The sequence below is a fragment of the Megalops cyprinoides genome, chromosome 14 (assembly GCF_013368585.1).
Source record: "Megalops cyprinoides isolate fMegCyp1 chromosome 14, fMegCyp1.pri, whole genome shotgun sequence".
NCBI lineage: Eukaryota > Metazoa > Chordata > Actinopteri > Elopiformes > Megalopidae > Megalops > Megalops cyprinoides.
Window position 1 is genome coordinate 4,708,037 of NC_050596.1, and position 18,123 is coordinate 4,726,159.

Consider the following 18,123-nt stretch of genomic DNA (forward strand, 5'->3'; position numbering starts at 1 on the left):
AAGAACGCTTGGGTCTTGATGCGTTCATTCTGTGTATACTGTGATTGCAGATGTATAAAACAGAGTCCAGTTTAGAGACATTATTTGCTTTATTTCTATATTAGCAATCACGTGACCCTTACAGTGATTTCTTGTCATATAAGGGATATGACATTAAACAAATTTACAAAGAAATTTACTAGGGGTATGGTAAAGAGAACACATCTTAAATACCTCACTCAAACTCATTCCTCTAGAGAGCAGAACAGAATACTTATATATAACCATACTGCTATATTCATTTCAGCACAAGGGACTCAGAAGGCCTTCTAATGCCTCATTTGCCTTGACCTATAAACATCTACTGGATTTTTTTTGTTTTAATCAGGCATTTGCTTCTACATTCTGACAAGCCCATATTGCCAACAACTACTACACTTCTAAGCGTAACTTCAACATGACCCACTTCCATGATCCTCTTCGCAAAAGTAAGCGCTCAACCAACCACAGCGAGGTTGGTATGCAGCTGAGTGACCAGGCGCCCGCACCATCAGCAACTGCTTAAGGGCTGTTAATATTCACTGTTTGTGCTCGGCCGCTCTCATATTTCCGAGTGCACATCTGCAGAGAACAAACACCAAACATAAAAGGCCTATTGTCTCACCAAAGGTAGCAATCTCATGCATCATCCAGGTGATCAAACAGGCAATCCGTTTCCTGGTGGCAGATGTAGCCACCGTTATTTGCCATTCGCAGCACAACCATGCCAGAAACCCTGGCAATATGCTCACACATTTACGGTGTCCAAGCTGACCCAGCTCATGAAAAGAAAGCAAACAAGCAGCTGACAAACAATCCTCTTCCCTTGCAAAACAAATGGTACGGAACATCAACACCATATGGGCAATCTTTTTGACTTTGTGTTTTTTTGTAGGGGAAGAAACTTCAAGAAAGTGATACATGTCATTTTTTTCAAAACTCGCAGTTCAGTGTTTAAGGTGTATCCTAACTGGAAAACACATGAAATACTGTGTGGATTATGGAGGAAATTCATTTTTGATATAGGTTGCTGGTACATTGTATCAGACAATGTGTTCAACAAAACCTAAGCGCACGGATGATAGTGAGATGTACTGTAAAATCCAAGACCTTACCTATCTGCACCTCCATGGTGGTCAGCTTGTTCTCTGAGGGAAAAAGGAGCTTTGGTGGCTTGTCTGTCAAAGGGGCTGAAAAAAAGACAAGAAAAAAAAAACATTGAACATGATGGCCATTTCATACTATTTACATTCCTGTGAAAAAAAAGTCAAGTCTCCTATGACAAATGTGGAAAAAAAAACCCCAAAATGCTAATGTTGTGTCTATGTCATCAGTGGAGCGACAAAAGACACCATTCTTATGGCTGATGCCACATACCTAAGCTGTCCACGTGGAGTCCCGCAGCCAATTTGGTCTAAAATGTACTCTCCAACCTCAAAAAGTACAGTTTTCCCTCTTTCTCTTTTGTCATTCAGTGGTGTTTGTGGCTGCCAGCATTCTTAAATGCCAGTTAATGAGAGCAGAAGAGAACGCCCTTGGCTCTGAACTGTTCACCAGTACTTGGAGAAGTTGAGCCGAGGGATAACGTCAGAGACAATGCTCCTTAATCTCCATGGAAGTGTGGGACTGGCCACAGCTTTTTGCCTAGAGGTAGTTTGTACCTGTGACACAGCTTCATGTCAGAGTGCTCATGCTGGTGCTGTCTGTCAAACCTGTATGCTTGAAACAGGGATGGACCTGGCAGAGTTTGGTAACCTGAGTGTGTGTGTGTGAGTGGCCACTATGGAAGCCAATCTCACGGGAGACCTTGGTCTTTAGCTTGGCAAATTAATCATATCTCTGTGCCGTGCAACTGCCCATGCCCAGGGAATGAAATCCATGGCAGGCATGACCCCATCACAAGAGCATGGCATTGGTGCCTTAACATTGCCAGTGAGTGCTGCCACACCCTCAAGAGGACAGAGGGATAAACCTAAAGCTGCTTTTTGGAGAGCGATGCCAATACAGGCTGCCAGACTCCCACAGTGCTCGTCTCCGGAGCAGAGATATTGAAGTGCCTCAAAACTTTGTATGACAAACATTCCACCGCAGCTAATGGCTTCAGTACCTTGGGGTGCGGGTGCCTCACTGATTCAGCCGCGCAATAAACCACAGAACAAGCATGGAGCCGGGATTAAGGTCAGACGCTGTTTACTGCTCCGGGTGTGCGCTGCCGTCACTTCATAATGTGGGCCCCCGAGAGCGTTTGTTTTTATTTACCGGAAGTCCTCCAGGACAACAAGCCGTACATAATCCATTTAGCTGGCATTGTGTGTGGCTACATGTGTGTGGGTGAATGTGCAGTGGAGACTGCACGTGCGAGCGTGTGTGCTTTTCCCTCGGAAGAGAACTAATGCTTGGAAACCAGACAGACAACTTCAAACACATTTCTAGAGCTCCTTTGCTCCAACTGTTGATGACCCAAGAACACCATGTAATAAGTAAAGCGTTTGTACATTCTTTAACAGAGAGAGAGAGAGGCAGGGTGAGAGAGGGATAGAAAGTAAAGGAAAGCGAGCGGGAGGGAGAAGAGAGAGTATCGCTGATATACAGCTATATAGCTTTGCCAGAATGCACACATACACAAGACAGCTAATTAAATTAAAGAGACAAATCTGAACTAAGCTCTGCTCTTATGAAGACAAACTAAACTAACAACTTTAGATGGCCACATCTTTGACTGCTCCTCAAAAAGGCAGCATCATCTGTATGTTCCCACAGGAAGACTTCATTTTACATCTACATTCTATGTGTTTAGGCATGTTTATGTGTGCGTGTTTAGGTTTGTTTAAAAAAGACATACAGTATGGAGGAGAGAGGAGAGCATTTGTCCTTTTCTCAGAAACCCATTCTGAGATTTATACATGCAGAACACATAGCCTGGCCCTGTCCTTGGGCTCTGCTAACATTTTATACTGCATGTTAAATTGATGTTGACTCTGTTATAGAGGCAGGGGCATGGCGATGTGCATTTTGACAGACTGGTCGTATATCTCTTTTTATTTTACCACAATGGAACAATTTCTGCTTTCCTCGGGTTCACAGACTCCAGGTGGGGAACTATAGAGCTTGTTTATTTAGGAAACCTGTATGGATTATTATTGAACAACAACAAAAAACAGCAATGATAATAATAATAATGATAATAATAACATAATAATAATGATAATAACATAGGCATGCACAAAAAATTCCAGGTGCCCATTGCTTATGGAGACTTGGGCCTCTGATCAGTACCCACAATGCACTTTGTCAGTGACTTTGAGTGACAAATTAAATCCAGAGTTAAATTTGGTGACTTTCTGTTGAAATAAACACAATAAATAGGAGCTTTTATGCACTGTACATATGATCACTAGAACCGATAAAGGGTTCTGCATTTTACATGTGAAATGTGTGTCTTTGGGGGCAAAAATATTTGGTGAGAAAACGCTGTTACACCCTACTGTATATGGATTTAGTCCCATTCTGTGTCTACCTGTATCAAACTTGTATGATAAAGTCTTTCAGAAGGTGGCTGGGCCTGGGTCATGAACTGTTAAACATTAATACAAATACCAATAAACCTACACTGTATGCCCAGAAATGAAATCAGAGCCATTATAAGATCATTTCATTAGAAGTTATTTGGTTAGCAGACACCCTATAATGGTTGTTACACAAAGCGACTTCCATTGCTTCTTTAATTCAAGTGGATATGCAAAGAAGCAATTCAGTCCTTTGCTTAAGGGTACAACAGCAATACCCAATCTAAGAACTGAACCAGCAGCCTTTGGGTTACAAGCCCTGTCTAACACCATTATGTCACATGTACCGAAAAGGTATATATGTCACATTTACTAGAACGGTGCATGCCAAGGCAATATGAATACAAGGAAGGATTAAAAATGGAATATAAAGGAATGTGCAGTGCAGACATATATGTTCGAACCATCAGTTCAACCCCCTGATAGGACCTATATTAATTAGCCAAATGACCACAGACATTTTTCTTTTCAGGAACATCACAAGTACAGAACAGCCGAACAAAATGTCAAAGAAAGAAATCATCCAAGGAAGGACCATCCGAAAAGCCAGCAGCGAGGCCAGACAGAAATGGTGCAACTAGGTCATGCACTAAGAATGACTGACAGCAGCCAGTGCTTAATACATTTATATGTGTTTAGGATACCAAGCTTAGCATTGGGAGCATTGGGGGCACTGGGGGGGGGGGGGGGGGGGGGGGCGCAGATCTAAGAGAATGCAATGTATTCTTGTGGAGCGCTCAGTCTTAAGAGGATAGGTAACCCATATATATACCCCATAGCATGAGACCTAAGCACATGAATTAATAAAGCAAGTTCAAGGAGAAGCAGGAGGATGTCTCCTTCGCCCCTGAAGCACAGACGAAAAGTCCATACGGTCGAGCGACGACTGGAGAATAAGACAAGCTCCACTCGTCACAACCAATTCTACACATGATTTCTCCTGGAACATAACTCCTGAGCCAAAGTTCGGTTTTGTAAAGATAACATAAAAATGTTCTGAATTCATATTTTTAATCACACATACAGTACAGTCTACCCAGGTGTAGAAATTAGAACTTCAAAAGGTCATGAATGAGTCACCTTTTTCTTTTTTTTTAAAGCACAGTTCCCTTGTTCACCTCTACATTATAAAGGAGCCCCAATTAAAGCGCCACTAAAATACACATGGCTTGCACTCAGGGCAGCTCGTTATGATTATTCTTTAATTAGTTCACTTCTTCAAAGTGTCATCGGAAAAGTACTTGTGTCGCAGTTCCTTATTAATAAGAAAGGCACTGTTTTGACAAGTGGAAACTCTGTGTGACAAGTGGATCTCAGGGAAAAAAGTGCTTGTATTGAACTGTTCTGAAAATAGAATATGTACAATCACAATGGCAAAACTGACAGCTTCATGACATGCTGCGTATTCTGTTTTTTACATCTCAAAGAAATGAAAATCTATACAATTCTAATGTTTATAATAAGAACAGATTTTTATGTAAATGCAATTCAAAAACAGAGAGGGTATAGGGAGCAGCTGATATTCAGCCATGGGTCAGATTATATTATAAAACAAAACAAAAAAAAACACATCTAATACAGTATACCTGCACTAAACACTTAATTACCCTGAAGACCAGAGAGACTCACTCTTTTCCTTTCCCCAGCAGTGGTACCATCCTGCGGCACTGAGAACCAGGACTATGGTCAGCCACAGCAACATCTCCCCAGACTAGAGGGTAATTCATCTCATGTGCCATCATTAACATTTCTGTATGAGGTTTTTCTTAATTATAAGGGAGGGCATGTGGAGACCCTGACCAATTAAAGACATGACCATCCTGCTGGCCCATGGCTGAGCCACACACCGGACAGGATTCGTGTCTCCCAGCTCCTGCACTGAACAGGACTATCACTGAAAGAAAAAAAACTACACTTAGGACAAGTAAGCGCCAGGCTGAAATGTAGGTTGCATGCTGTGATCACCCAGCATTCTTTGTCTCAATCAACAATGCAGTCTGATACAGGCTACAGTATTTGCTACTTTTTTACACTACAGTATTTGCTACTTTGCTATTTTTTTACACTACAGTATATGCTTAGAAGATGCTACAGAGTTACACTATGTATTTACATAAAGTAGCCATCATGGAGTTCTACAGCTGGGTATGTACTGCTTCAATTTTGGTCCAGTTGCAGTACTGCACCTGGGAATGAAACGGGTAATCATTGGGCTCTAAGCTCTGATCTTTAAGACAGACAGACAGACAGACAGACTTCTGTGTCTAAGTGCTCCACCTGCAACAGACGCCTGTCTCTCAGGATGAGGCAGACAGGACATCATGTGACACAGTGTGACCCCTCACGTTTTGGCAGAGGTTCGTTCCAACACCTTGGCCTAGCTCCTGACTCCTCTTTTGAGATACAGGTTCCTGTTTTCAGACACTCAGAGGGATTCTGCCAGATTGGATGTGGAAGTGTCCTGTCCTCCTGTGAGGTTCTTCCCCTTGTCTCCCCTCTCTGGTATGCCCTGCGGGCATCCAAGCCCTCCTGAAGGCCACCTAGCTGGGCTCCTTTAGCTTTCTAACCTTTGTGGCCGCTCATTCTCCACTCCCCAGTGCCTGATTGTGTCTGAAACATGTTGTATGTGTCCTTGGACTCCACCAGACCCATTCCCCCACCCCAGTGATCACCTCATGACCCTGAATGGAGCATTCAGTTGGTGGAAAAAGCTAAAGAAATAACTCTGTGTTCCTTGTGATTGTGCTCAACTCCCTCCTCTTAGTGGTGGGGGCCAGACTGATGGCAACACTTGGCTTGACATCTGATGTCCAGATTTATCATACAGTGAGCAAATCCAGCATGTTTAGTCCTTTGAAAAAGTGTTTAGTGTTATAAAGATGTTTGCAACTATGCTGTCTTGCAATCAAATCTGACACAAACACAACATTGCAAAAAGGCTGATTCTTTTGCACAACAGGGAAAACATTCACGTTAATTAGCTGACCCATACATGAAATACAAAGAAGTGTCAAGCCAGATGGAACCTGAGCTTGGATCATGTCTGAGTGAGTGTTTTCATGCTGATCCCCAAAACCAACAACTGTTTGTTTTATTAATGCATGTCCTCTTCCATCCTAAGATCCATCTGGAGTGAAATAATGCAGGTAATTGGACTTGGTCTGAGGCACAACACAACTGCCAGAGCAATGGACTCAAACCCGCAAACCTGGGCTGAGACAGCTCGGGGCCCCCGGCCGCGCCCGCCTCCATGCTCCCACGGCGTCTGCCTGCTGTTTGCGTTGGACCAGCTCTCGGTGGGCGCAGGGCTTTGGCGCGCAGCGCAGTGTGGCAAGCAGTGGGGCTGAAACGCAGCAACGTTTGCATGACAAAAGAAGAAAAAAAACCTTTGAAAGGTGAGGCGTCGCCGCCCTGTTGTGCTTTCTGCTTCAGTTGTCTCCTTGGCTAGAGCTCTGCACTGCTCTCTCTGTGCATCGGTGCTAGCTACGCTCCCTGTCTCCTGCACAGAGGGCTCCTTCATTGTTAATCCCCGCTGTAGCTGCGGGCAGCTCAGGTTCCAGACAACTGGGTTATTCAGGGCTTGGCCCCTCTCTGCTCCGGGATGGGTAGGGTCAGGCCAAGGAGCCAAACGCTGTGGTGTGCGCATCGCTGCCTGTGTCTGTATGTCCATTAATATTTTCCCTGTTCCCGCAGTTCACCATTTCCACTATCAGCTCTAATTTCAGCACCCTTCCATCCATTCTCTGCCATTTTCTTATAGGCTTACGTGTTGACTTAACAGCATCAGCCACTTAGCCACGAGTTATTTTAAGATACAGGCCTGATCTTAAACAAGCCCCATTTATTTGAAATGCAGTCTTCTCATGCACTAAACTAATTTTAAAGTGCAGTCCTAACTGTAGTCCTACCCTGGTCTACAGTGATGACCTCCGTTTCTCTTCTTTATTTAAAATTTGGGCCTTTTTGATTGACACATTGAAATTGACTTGAGCTGACATCTCAAACGTTTCCCTTTTTTCTTACTAATTTCACATTTAAATGGATGAGGCTTTCAGAGTGAAGAAGAAAGAAGGAATGATTGATTACGGTGCAGTTGCTCTGTGACAGTTTCACATGAAGTAATGTACTGTTTGTGCTTTGCATACACCCTTATCCAGCCTAGGACATAAGATTTCAGTAATGTTGCACAGAATGTAGTTGCAGCTCATATCCACTATTTGTCTCTACCTTTGCACTTCATATACTGTATACGTGTGTATATACAGTACCAGTTTGCACACAACTTTTATTCTTTAGTTTTACTATTTTTCACATTTTAGAATAATAGTCAAGACATCAGAACCATGAAATAGCACAAATGGAATTATGCAGTGACCAAAGAAGTGTTAAACAAAACAAATCTATCTTACATTTTAGATTCTTCAAAATAGCCAAAAATCTTTTTTGGAAAGAAATTCATACCTAGGCATCAACTTCACTATTTATATTTGTATAAGAAACAAAGTTCAAGCACTTAAGCATAAGTCTCTAGATCAAATGCATGTTTGCATTCTGAATGCATGTTTCCCATTATTTTAATCAGGTGTGTCCAAACCTTTGACTGGTACGGTACATATAGCAGCTTTTCAAGTGTAAGCAATGTTACAAATAACAATAATTTTGTGTTTTGTAATTCAAAAATCGTTTATTGCTTTATCCAAAAACACAAACAATTTGGGAAAGAGTGTGTGTGTGTGTGTGTGTGTGTGTGGTTCAAAAAACGTGTGCTAACCTGGTCTAACAAAATCTATGTATTCCAACGGCACCCTTCCCTTCCTATAAATAACCTTTTTCAGTATGGACCCAGCCCCAAATGAAATAGCAGAAACAGGCAAGAGGATGTTATTCCAAACGCAACCCTTGGAGGACCAAATAAATAACCACTTAGAAATGAAACAGGAAACAGGAACATCACTTAACCCAAACAATACTAAAACAGGCTACAACAATAGACATCTCTGTATAAGGCAGGTGCATGGAAACAGTTAAAGGCTGGAGACCTGTGAATCACTGTGTCTTATCAGTTAGTTCTCAATCAGCAGCTGTGATAATCAATATGCCACAGGATAACACAGCAATGCACTGTCCCCAATTTGAAAGAATAACAAAGGAACATGGCATGGTTGCTGTGCCACCTGATCCCTCATTTGTTAGTTAAATTGATTGTGTAAGGTTGTCATGGGGAAGAGAATATATGTATGACTGCCATGCTCCATCATCACCCCCTGTGCAACCACTTTATATTTGTGCAGAGATGCAACATCAGCTGAATGGGAGACAAACACTACCTTTACAAGGCCTTCAGCATGCCGACATCTTTTGTCATTGTATGGGAACCATATGCAGTGGAATTTGCATTACATTACATTATTGTTATTTAGCAAATGCTCTTATCCAGAGTGACATAAGTTACGATTTTGTCCGTCTACACAGCTGGATATTGACTAACAGAGTGTTGATCTGTTACTGTTTACACATATTTGACCCATTGAATGGGAACCATATGCAGTAGAATCCAGGACACTTGTCTGTTTATGTAAGTCCACAGATTATTGATCACACTAAAGAGTTATTATTCAGTGCATCATTCATATCATGCGCAAGCTGTGGGAGAATACTGACCTTTTTCCTCATGATTGTATAACGTATAATGTATAACGGTAAACCATTCACAGTACATGCAGTGCAGCTCCTCATAATTAGGCTACATTTCATAGCAGTGTTACTTCCACATCGTCTACAGACTGAGTGAGTGTAGAAGAAGAAAAATCGAGGGCAGCATACTGTCCTATTTAAGGGAGCTATCCACCCATAGTGAGGACAGGAGGGGAGGTGACAGTGTAGCGCGACCACCACTGTTAATTAGAAACACGAAAGGAGAGGCTGGGCGAATGCTCGCCGCTTGCTGGCACGCAACACCTCACTCAGAAAATCTCATTATGTTAATTACCAGTCCATTATGGGGAAAATGCTTCTATTAGCGCAGTTCACAAAGAGATGCAATTTTAAAAATCCACAAAACATATTAATTCCCCATAAGATTAACTCTGCTGTGTATATGGCAACACTCAATGAAAAAACTGGAATGTCACGGTACTCCAAAAATACAATAACAGTTATGACAAGCTGGATAAATAAGCAAGAATGGATCTGTAAAAAATGTTGAGTAAACGAAAAAAATCTGTGTTTATACACTGTTCTGTGAAATGTCAAATCTCGGTAATTAATTAGGTATACACACTGCAGCATAGAGACAAACAAAGAATCATACGACCTATTACCCTAGCAGGATTGTCAGCTCTGATTGGCTGGGGGGGGAACCAGACCCACTCTGTAATCAGCAAGTAAGACACTACATTATTCACCCACTTATTTCATACCACGTATTCGGCTGCTCTCAACAACTGCTGTTAGGTCAAAGCAGAGCGGCTTATGATGTGGGAAATTCATTTCAGTATGAACAGTCTCATTTGCAATCCAACTTCTAAACAAAAAGTCAATTGCTGTAATTCTATTTATTCACTTTTCTGTTGTTAGTATGTATTGTCTTTGTTTTTGTGCCTCCATTTTTAAGTCTTTAACTTTAGTTGATTTGTCTTTTATTGAAGTTTTGGAGAACTTCCCTCTTGAAATGACAATCTGAATCTGAAAACAATGCAATAAATATTGATTTCATTGTGGAATAAACATTAATTGACATTTTCTTAATTCCATTACAAAAAGAGCATTCTCACATTGTTCAGGCACTTTTTTATAAGAACAACATGTTGTGTGGGATTGAAGGTCAAAAGTTTTTAGTGCAGTGTCGTAGGACAGAGCCAAGATGTGTCACAAAAGCTACTCTCAAATACTGTAGTATAATATAGGTTTTGGTTACACAGAAGCACTTCCATTTATTTTTTTCCTTTTCAGTCTTTTTGAATTCACCTTCATTAACTTGTAGTACTTGTGACACAATGCTAATTGTTGTTTGATATTTTCATAGGCATCAGTGAATGGTCATTGCTTCCCAATGTAATCTGTGCCCTGAATCTGATCATAACGCTACACTGGAAGTGTATTTTGATGTTGCACGTCCATGGCTCATGCTTTGTATTTTGATTAGTCCTTTCTGGTGGTTTGGTGAGTCACTCCTGAGCATCACTGTCTGAAGCTGAGATATGTAAGTGTCTGTAACAGGTATGCACTTTTTATGAAAAATTCCTGACCAGATCAAAGAAGAGGAAGGAAGAGAAAATAGGAGTTTTTTATGATATCACATTTTTGGTCTTAATCTCAGACGCCCTATATATTTAGATATAGAATCTGACCATGAACAAAATAAATAGCTAATAAATGATGCATTGTTGTACAAGTGTACATCTCAGATGAATTTGCACCCTTGTTACATAATTGTTGTTACAGGGGTGTACTTACGTATTTGACCTCTTTCTTGTTACACTTTTATTACACTTTTGTATGCAACACTACTATTACCTATGTGTAAGTACAACACAAAATAATCAGAATTCCACATGCTGGTACTATGTACTATGTGTTCTAGTAGTAAGGACAGTGTATTGTAAAGTTGGGCTAATCATCTTTGTTCTATTGTATTGATATTTCCCTTCCCTCTTTTCTTTTATATAAGGCATGAATGAATGTTATCCAACATGTTCATTGTTTACATGTAGACAGCAGGCTCAAATTTATTGGTCCTAAAACATCTACATCTTTTTTCTCCGTGGTGACATTATTTAATTGTGATACAATGTGAACTCTCCCAGCCACAGCTATGGCAAAATCTAAATCTGATAAATGCAGGGAGATCACTTTGCAGGAGAAAACAACATTCCACTACAACCTTCAACAAGGGGCAAACTGGTTGAGATCAGATTCAAGGCCCCTGAAATGCATTTTTGTGGATAACATTGTAGAGAACCTGTAAGCCGTAAAGTGCATGTCATTTTAAACAACCAAAACAAAAAAATGGGAACACAAAAGCCTCTAAGCACAGTGCATTTTCAACACACACTTTACATCTGATTTTGATTACATACAGAGGTTATGTGCATATGCAGACCTGTTCAAGCTCATAGGAAGGTCAGTGGAGAGATTGCAATGCTATTTGCAATTTCATGTGTGTGCACGTGCTCGAGCAGTGACTTACTGTAAAGGCACTTTATATGTACACGGCTGTGTGACAACAGTGATGGCACAGAATTTACGGGTCTACTATAGGTGTAGGATCTGTAATCATTCACCCGAAATCCAATTTCTGTTCTGGAGCGCAAGGCTTCCCGGATTTTTCAGGCAGATTATTCAGAATGAGAGCCCGTGGGCGCGTAGCAGATTAATGAATCGCTCGGGCTGAATGTTCGGATCATTGAGTTTTTCTCTTAGACTGCCAGCGTTTCCACTGGAATTGATTTAGAAGCTACCTGGGTTAACAGAACGTGGTGAATTTGCTGAATGTTTGATTTATTCGGCTCTGAATTCCTGATTTAATTGGAGTTAAATCAAATGGCAAATCCGAATCAGGCCGCGCTCCAGTTTGCACGCACCCATGCGCATGCGGGGCGCGCGTGATGACGTGACGGAGCCCGGGCCGTCTCCGTCGCTGAATCAGCACTGTGAGGTCTCATGTAGGGGGGGCAGCGCGCGTTTGGGCCAGTGCAGGACACCCTCCCTCTCCCCCCATCAGTGTCGCCTCCTCCGGGGCGCTCCCAAACAGCTACGATGGCTTCACGGAGGAATCAGCAAGGGAACTATTAAACATGGCCCCACAACGACCCGGCAAATGCTCTGTGTGCAAGCAGATATCAGATGATGATCGATGAGCAGAGGGAGCGCTAATAAAAATGCTTCGTCTTCTCCTATTAACTCGCTCTCCCAGACCGATCCTCTTCCATTCCCCCAGACGGAATTAAAGGGGCTGGAGTCCCATTCACGCTTCATTACAGGGCGCTCCTGCACTAGACGGGGGTGGTTACTTTACAGAAGTGCTGATTATAAGGAGGCTTTGGCTATGAGTGAGTCAGGAAAGCTGTGCCTTAACAAGAAGCACTTCACTGTGCTGTGGCCTATTGTATGCACAGTAAAAGGATGAGGCTAAAGGCCCTCACTGCTAACGTGTTCTCCTGTTATGGAGAGACCGCGGTCAGCACCATAATTTGCTGTGCATAGAAGACCCAAGATGGAATACCTGAGCTGCAAGCTGGAATGGCCAATTCCCATGATACAACATGGCATGGCCCCTGGATTCAATCAACATTTGCACTTGACTCACAGCTACAGGCTAGAACTACCTTCTTTATAAACATATTTTAACAAGGTCAGTGACCTCCAAAAATTTAAAACATGTCCCAAGTGAAAAAAGACCACTTTTCTTTCACATTTCAAATACCCTTTTCAGTATTTTCATTTTTACTTGAATATTGCATCATAATATATGGAAAAATGCATTTTTTTTATTTTCATTGTACAAATAAGGCTTAAAGTGTTGCTTTGAAATATGACAGGCTGAAAATAAAAGCCCTTGAAGGGGAGGTTCCTCATTCATTTTCATATCTTGTGGGTGTTGACGGAAAGTAGGTGTACTGAAATGAAAGAGACCTTCATCACAGACCTTACCAACAACCTTTGCTTGGCTAACCAGGGCTGCTGGCGAGGGCTGCATTATGTAGCCAGCAAATGTTTCCCCACCAGATTCTATTATTTTCTGTCACAGAAAAGCAGCAATTCTTCTGTGTAACAAAACGCTTTGCAAAACGATGCAAACACCAGTTTCCCAGATGAAGTGCTTGCTTATGCAAACCTCAGGGTCTGTTTGCCATTTCTCTATTAAAGTATGACATGGTACATGAAGAAACCCAGTAGCCCAGGGGCTGTCTTTTGCATCAGCATATGGTTACTTTGCTAACCCTTACAGTAGCCAAATAAATGCAACTGGGGTATGGGCTGAAAAGCTGATTCTTAGCCTTGTTTAGAAAAGGATACATATATCCCAGGTGTGCTTCAGGTGACTTTAGTATTTGTGTTCAAAACAAGCCTATTCCTGATTCATTCATCATACATTTAAAGGGATTCATAAAAGTTTACCTCACACCTAACCTTGCCTTGCGGAGATAATTGATTATGTGGCACATTTAAATAAGACATTTAAACACTAGATACAGTATGAATTTAACTGCAAATATACTGCTGTGCAGTCTTGGGAAAACAGCTAGACTGGCCTGTGTAGCAGGGCATGGAATACCTATATTTCCATATATGGTTAGTGATGCCATTTATAGTTGATTGAATCATTTACATATTTAGTTTCATTGGCTGGAGATCTGCAATGTTCTTATAATCTCATCATCCTCAAAATTCATACATACGTCTTTACATTTATGAATATCTCTACAGTTCTCTAATATGAATAAGGCAGTGGCAATTTGCTTTATGGCCATGGTCAATCATTTTATACAAAATATCATACCTGCCAATTAATATTAACATATATTTAGAAAAAAACCCTCCCAAAACATAAATGTTTGCCACAGCAAGATATTCTTTGAAAGGTGAATTCCAGCTGATGCCTAGCAGAATGGTGCTGTTAAAATTCAGCAAGAGGAATTGAATTAATTCAGCATTAGTTTCACCTCTTGGTTTCATAGAACATTACATTCTTGGCTGCACAGGGCGTAAAGTGTAGTTTTACTGGCATTTACTATTTACTTAAAATGTTACAGATCATTTTAATATTCCTCCACAAATACCATCAGTTTAATGCTGCAGTGTTTCCTTCATTGTGAATAATCGACTGCATATTCAAATTAGTGAAAATCCATCAATATTTTTTTGTCCCTCTCTGCTTAATAAAGCTGAGGGGAGCCTGTAGTTCTGGAGAACTAATCACCATCAGAGCAGGCTCGGGGTCTCCAGAGGGCCCCTTTAACAAAAGGCAAGTATGATCTCTGTAGAAAATTGCTCTCCCAAAGGTGACCCGTACACCATGGGAAATGAGCCAAGGGTAATTCTTATCTCTCAGTGAGAGGTACACTTCTGTTCAAGCTCCCAGTAAAGTGCCAGTCTTGTTCCAGTTAGGTGCGAAAATGCTAGTGAACGGTGTCTTTTATCAGAGTATAATTGGGTCCCGCAGGTTTCCAGGGTTTGCACAGGGACTGGCCATGGAGGCAAACTTCACTAAACAAGCTAAAGATAGAGAAACTTCTGTTTCCCGAGCCTTTAAAAATGCTAGCTTCATGTTTTCTTTTTTTTTTTCGTTTTACCCACATCATATCTATAGCATTATGGTTCATGTATGAAAATGCTAATGTAGCTGTTACATATCTGCAATTTCCAGTATTACATGTTTTCAGTCAGGTTGCTTCACATTTTGTATCCTCTGCTGCATTAAAAGAGACAGCATGTCAAACAAGGCCAGGGAGCTTTCCTTTGATAAAATGTTGCAGTTGGAAAAGACCGCCCTCTTTGTGTTTTCTTACCGTAAAACACACAGTGATCTGGTGTTGAATAATCATGGCAGAGTCTCAGTCTAGGACACTGACCATCAAACAACACAGTGACACCCACTGTGACAGGCTGTTCATCCAAAGAGCACACTGTGGCTTCGCTGTTCATTCCTCAGAGTGTACAGATTTATGGGGGGGCTTTAAGATGCCTGTTATTGAACCCGTCACCTGGTCACATGAATTAGTATTGAGCCATTGCATAAGAACAGAGACAAGACAGGTCATGTGATGTACAGTCATACCGAAAGCGTATGGAATATGAGCATACAGAATATCTAAGATCACAACATTAAAAAAAAACACCAATTATGTTATGTGCCTCTAATACTTTCACAACCTCAAAGGATTTGCCTTAAGAAAACACAACAAACTCGCTAAAACATCTCTGGCACCAGAAAACTATTACTGACTTCTGTGGAGTGTTAATTCTTCAAATATAATCCCGCAGAGACTGCCTGGCACAATCAAATCAAAGCTGTTCTGGACAAAGAACCAATAAATTACATTGAGGAAAAAGCTCATGGGACAAGCAAAAACAAACAGACTTGATTGAGATTTGGGCCTGAACGCTTGTCTGTTTCTGTCTCCACAGCCCACCAGACAAATCTTCATAAATTTACAATTCAAAATAATGCCACATCCATTTGTTGATTAAAAAGTGTTAGGTATTAGAATGGTAGGTGTGGAAAAGAAATGGCAAACTTGTCTACTGACTCACACCTACAGCAATCCATACTTTTTAGCTGAATGGACTCAATGTCATTCCAGCTGTGGTATAGACCATCAGATGTGGTACACTCAGGTTTCCCTGTACTGTTTACATACAGACACATCATCGATGTAACCCCCATCCACACTCTGATTTACACACCTTGTCTTTCAAAATGTTCTTCTCAGAAACATTTTTCATCAAAACAGACTTGGTTATAACTTCAGGATTAAACCGATACTATGCCTTTTCTGCCATTATTTTAAATAACTACTATGTAATTAACTAACTGGCTAGTGACTGACTAGCTGACTGATTAATTAACAACCTAACAAAATAAATAGGTAATGTTATTATTATAAATAACAAGAAAAATTCCATAAAGAAACAGTTGGTTATGATAGGAATGAATGCACTCGACAGCCTGATCCTGTAAGTCACTGTTTAAAGTGAACAGCGATGTGAACTTGCATTGATCCCAAACCCTCTGAGAACCAAACGAACATAATTGGCCAAAGACTACTGCAATGCCTAATACTGTGGAAAGGCACATAAATCCACAGTGAGAGAATGTGCTGATCATCACTGAATCTATTTACAAATAGAGAGGACTTTTATACTACAGTGAAGAGTCAGAAACACACCCTCATGCCCATATGCCTACCCAAACTCACTCACACACACTCACATGCATGGAGACACATACTTACACATACACACACACACACACACAAATGTGTGCAGGTGTTCACTCAGATTATCATTGGCACTATCTTTCAGAGTTCCAAAAGACGTCCAATTAATCACATGAAGCTGCATGCAAAGAGTAGCTTGCAGGTACAGAACATTGCCAAGCCGGTGTTGCCAGCAGGACCTGAAAGCAGACCCTGATATTAGCTGTGTAAATCTCACTGTCGCCTCAGCCTCCTGTGCTCCAGGAACCTCTCATGATGAGTGCAGCCTAACAGCCATCTCTCAGGTTAATGATGGATTTAAGAGATTACTGGAACAGGCAAAAGAAAAGGAGAGAGAGTGACAGAGACAGAGACAGAGAGAGAGAAAGAGAAAGAGAGAGATGGAGAGGCCCATTTTTTTCTTTCTTCCTGGAGCCCTACTCACCACATCTGTTGGAAGGAATAGTGGTTCTGACAGTAGGTGTTGGGGTTTTAGAGTGAAGGTAGCCTAACACATCACCCCTCAATGTGAAACAATGTGTCTCCTCAAAGGAAACGCCCACCTCATGTTCTAACCACACCCCCTCATGTATCCATGCCCAGAACAGACAGCATACCTGTTTAATGCAAATGTTTCCCAGACTGCATCAGAGCATGGACAGCTTTAGGTGTGTTGGGTATGCCACTATTTCTCTCTCCCCGACAGCATGTTGCTCACCCACCCTCAGAGACTCCCCCTTCCTTCACAGAGGCTCCTCTGAGAATGTGGTAAATAACGAACGCAGACTTATTTAATTAAAAAGCAAACCTCTCTCGGCCATGCATGACTGCGCTCACAGACTCATAAAGAATACATTTGAACATTAACTCGCTTAAACGGCGCTTGGAGGAACCACAGCATTGTTTAAAAGCTGGCACTCACCCACGCAGGGGAGCGTGAAACTGGCACCCTGACATTTCTGCTGATGATTAACCCTTTTTTGGACTCCTCCGCTGTGTCAGACTAAAACGCTGTTTCATATCAGCGCCACAGCAAAGCCTTAACTCAAGCCTATTTACAACTACTTTATACATGGGGAGAAAGAGCAAGTGAGAGAGGAAGAAAAAAATAGCCACAGTTAATTAAATTTTAATTTCATTAAAGCAGTGGACTGAATGCTGCAGAACCTGGTCCAACTGATTTTTTAATCAATGCAAAAAAAAACGTACACAATTATGTAAGCATTTAATGTTATGAATAAAACACATTTGTATCACTCAAACCCATGCAAGTTCAACTCATTTTGAACTGGGGCCTGATTTATGAAAAATCACCAGTGGTAGAATTACCTTGGTATTCATGTAAACTCAATTAAAAAAAAAGAAAAGAAAAGAAAAACTTCCCCCTTCACTGTATAACTAGTGGTGGCTGAAAATACTGTCAGAATGGCAATAATTTACAACATTTAAACTACAGTAATAAACAATGACATTTTTTCACAAGTAGCCTGCCTTACTATCAAAGATGTTCACTGCTCTGCCTGGAGTCTCCTGAAGCTCTCCAGCTTTGAGACACATCTCTGGTGAGAGATGTGTGTCTCTGACTGTAGCCGGAGTGAAGGCCCAGGCCTCTGCGCAGA

The 18,123-nt window shown here is 41.3% G+C and overlaps 1 protein-coding gene across 2 annotated transcripts in view; it reads right to left on the bottom strand.

The window, feature by feature from the left end:
- The window catches only part of LOC118789013 (interleukin-1 receptor accessory protein-like 1), a 319,783-nt gene that overhangs the window by 107,507 nt on the left and 194,153 nt on the right, over positions 1-18,123 (bottom strand). For both annotated transcript variants that reach the window (XM_036545289.1, XM_036545288.1), the window contains exon 6: positions 1,134-1,208. In XM_036545289.1, coding sequence (XP_036401182.1) covers positions 1,134-1,208 — 75 coding nt within the window. The remainder of the gene's footprint in view (positions 1-1,133; positions 1,209-18,123) is intronic.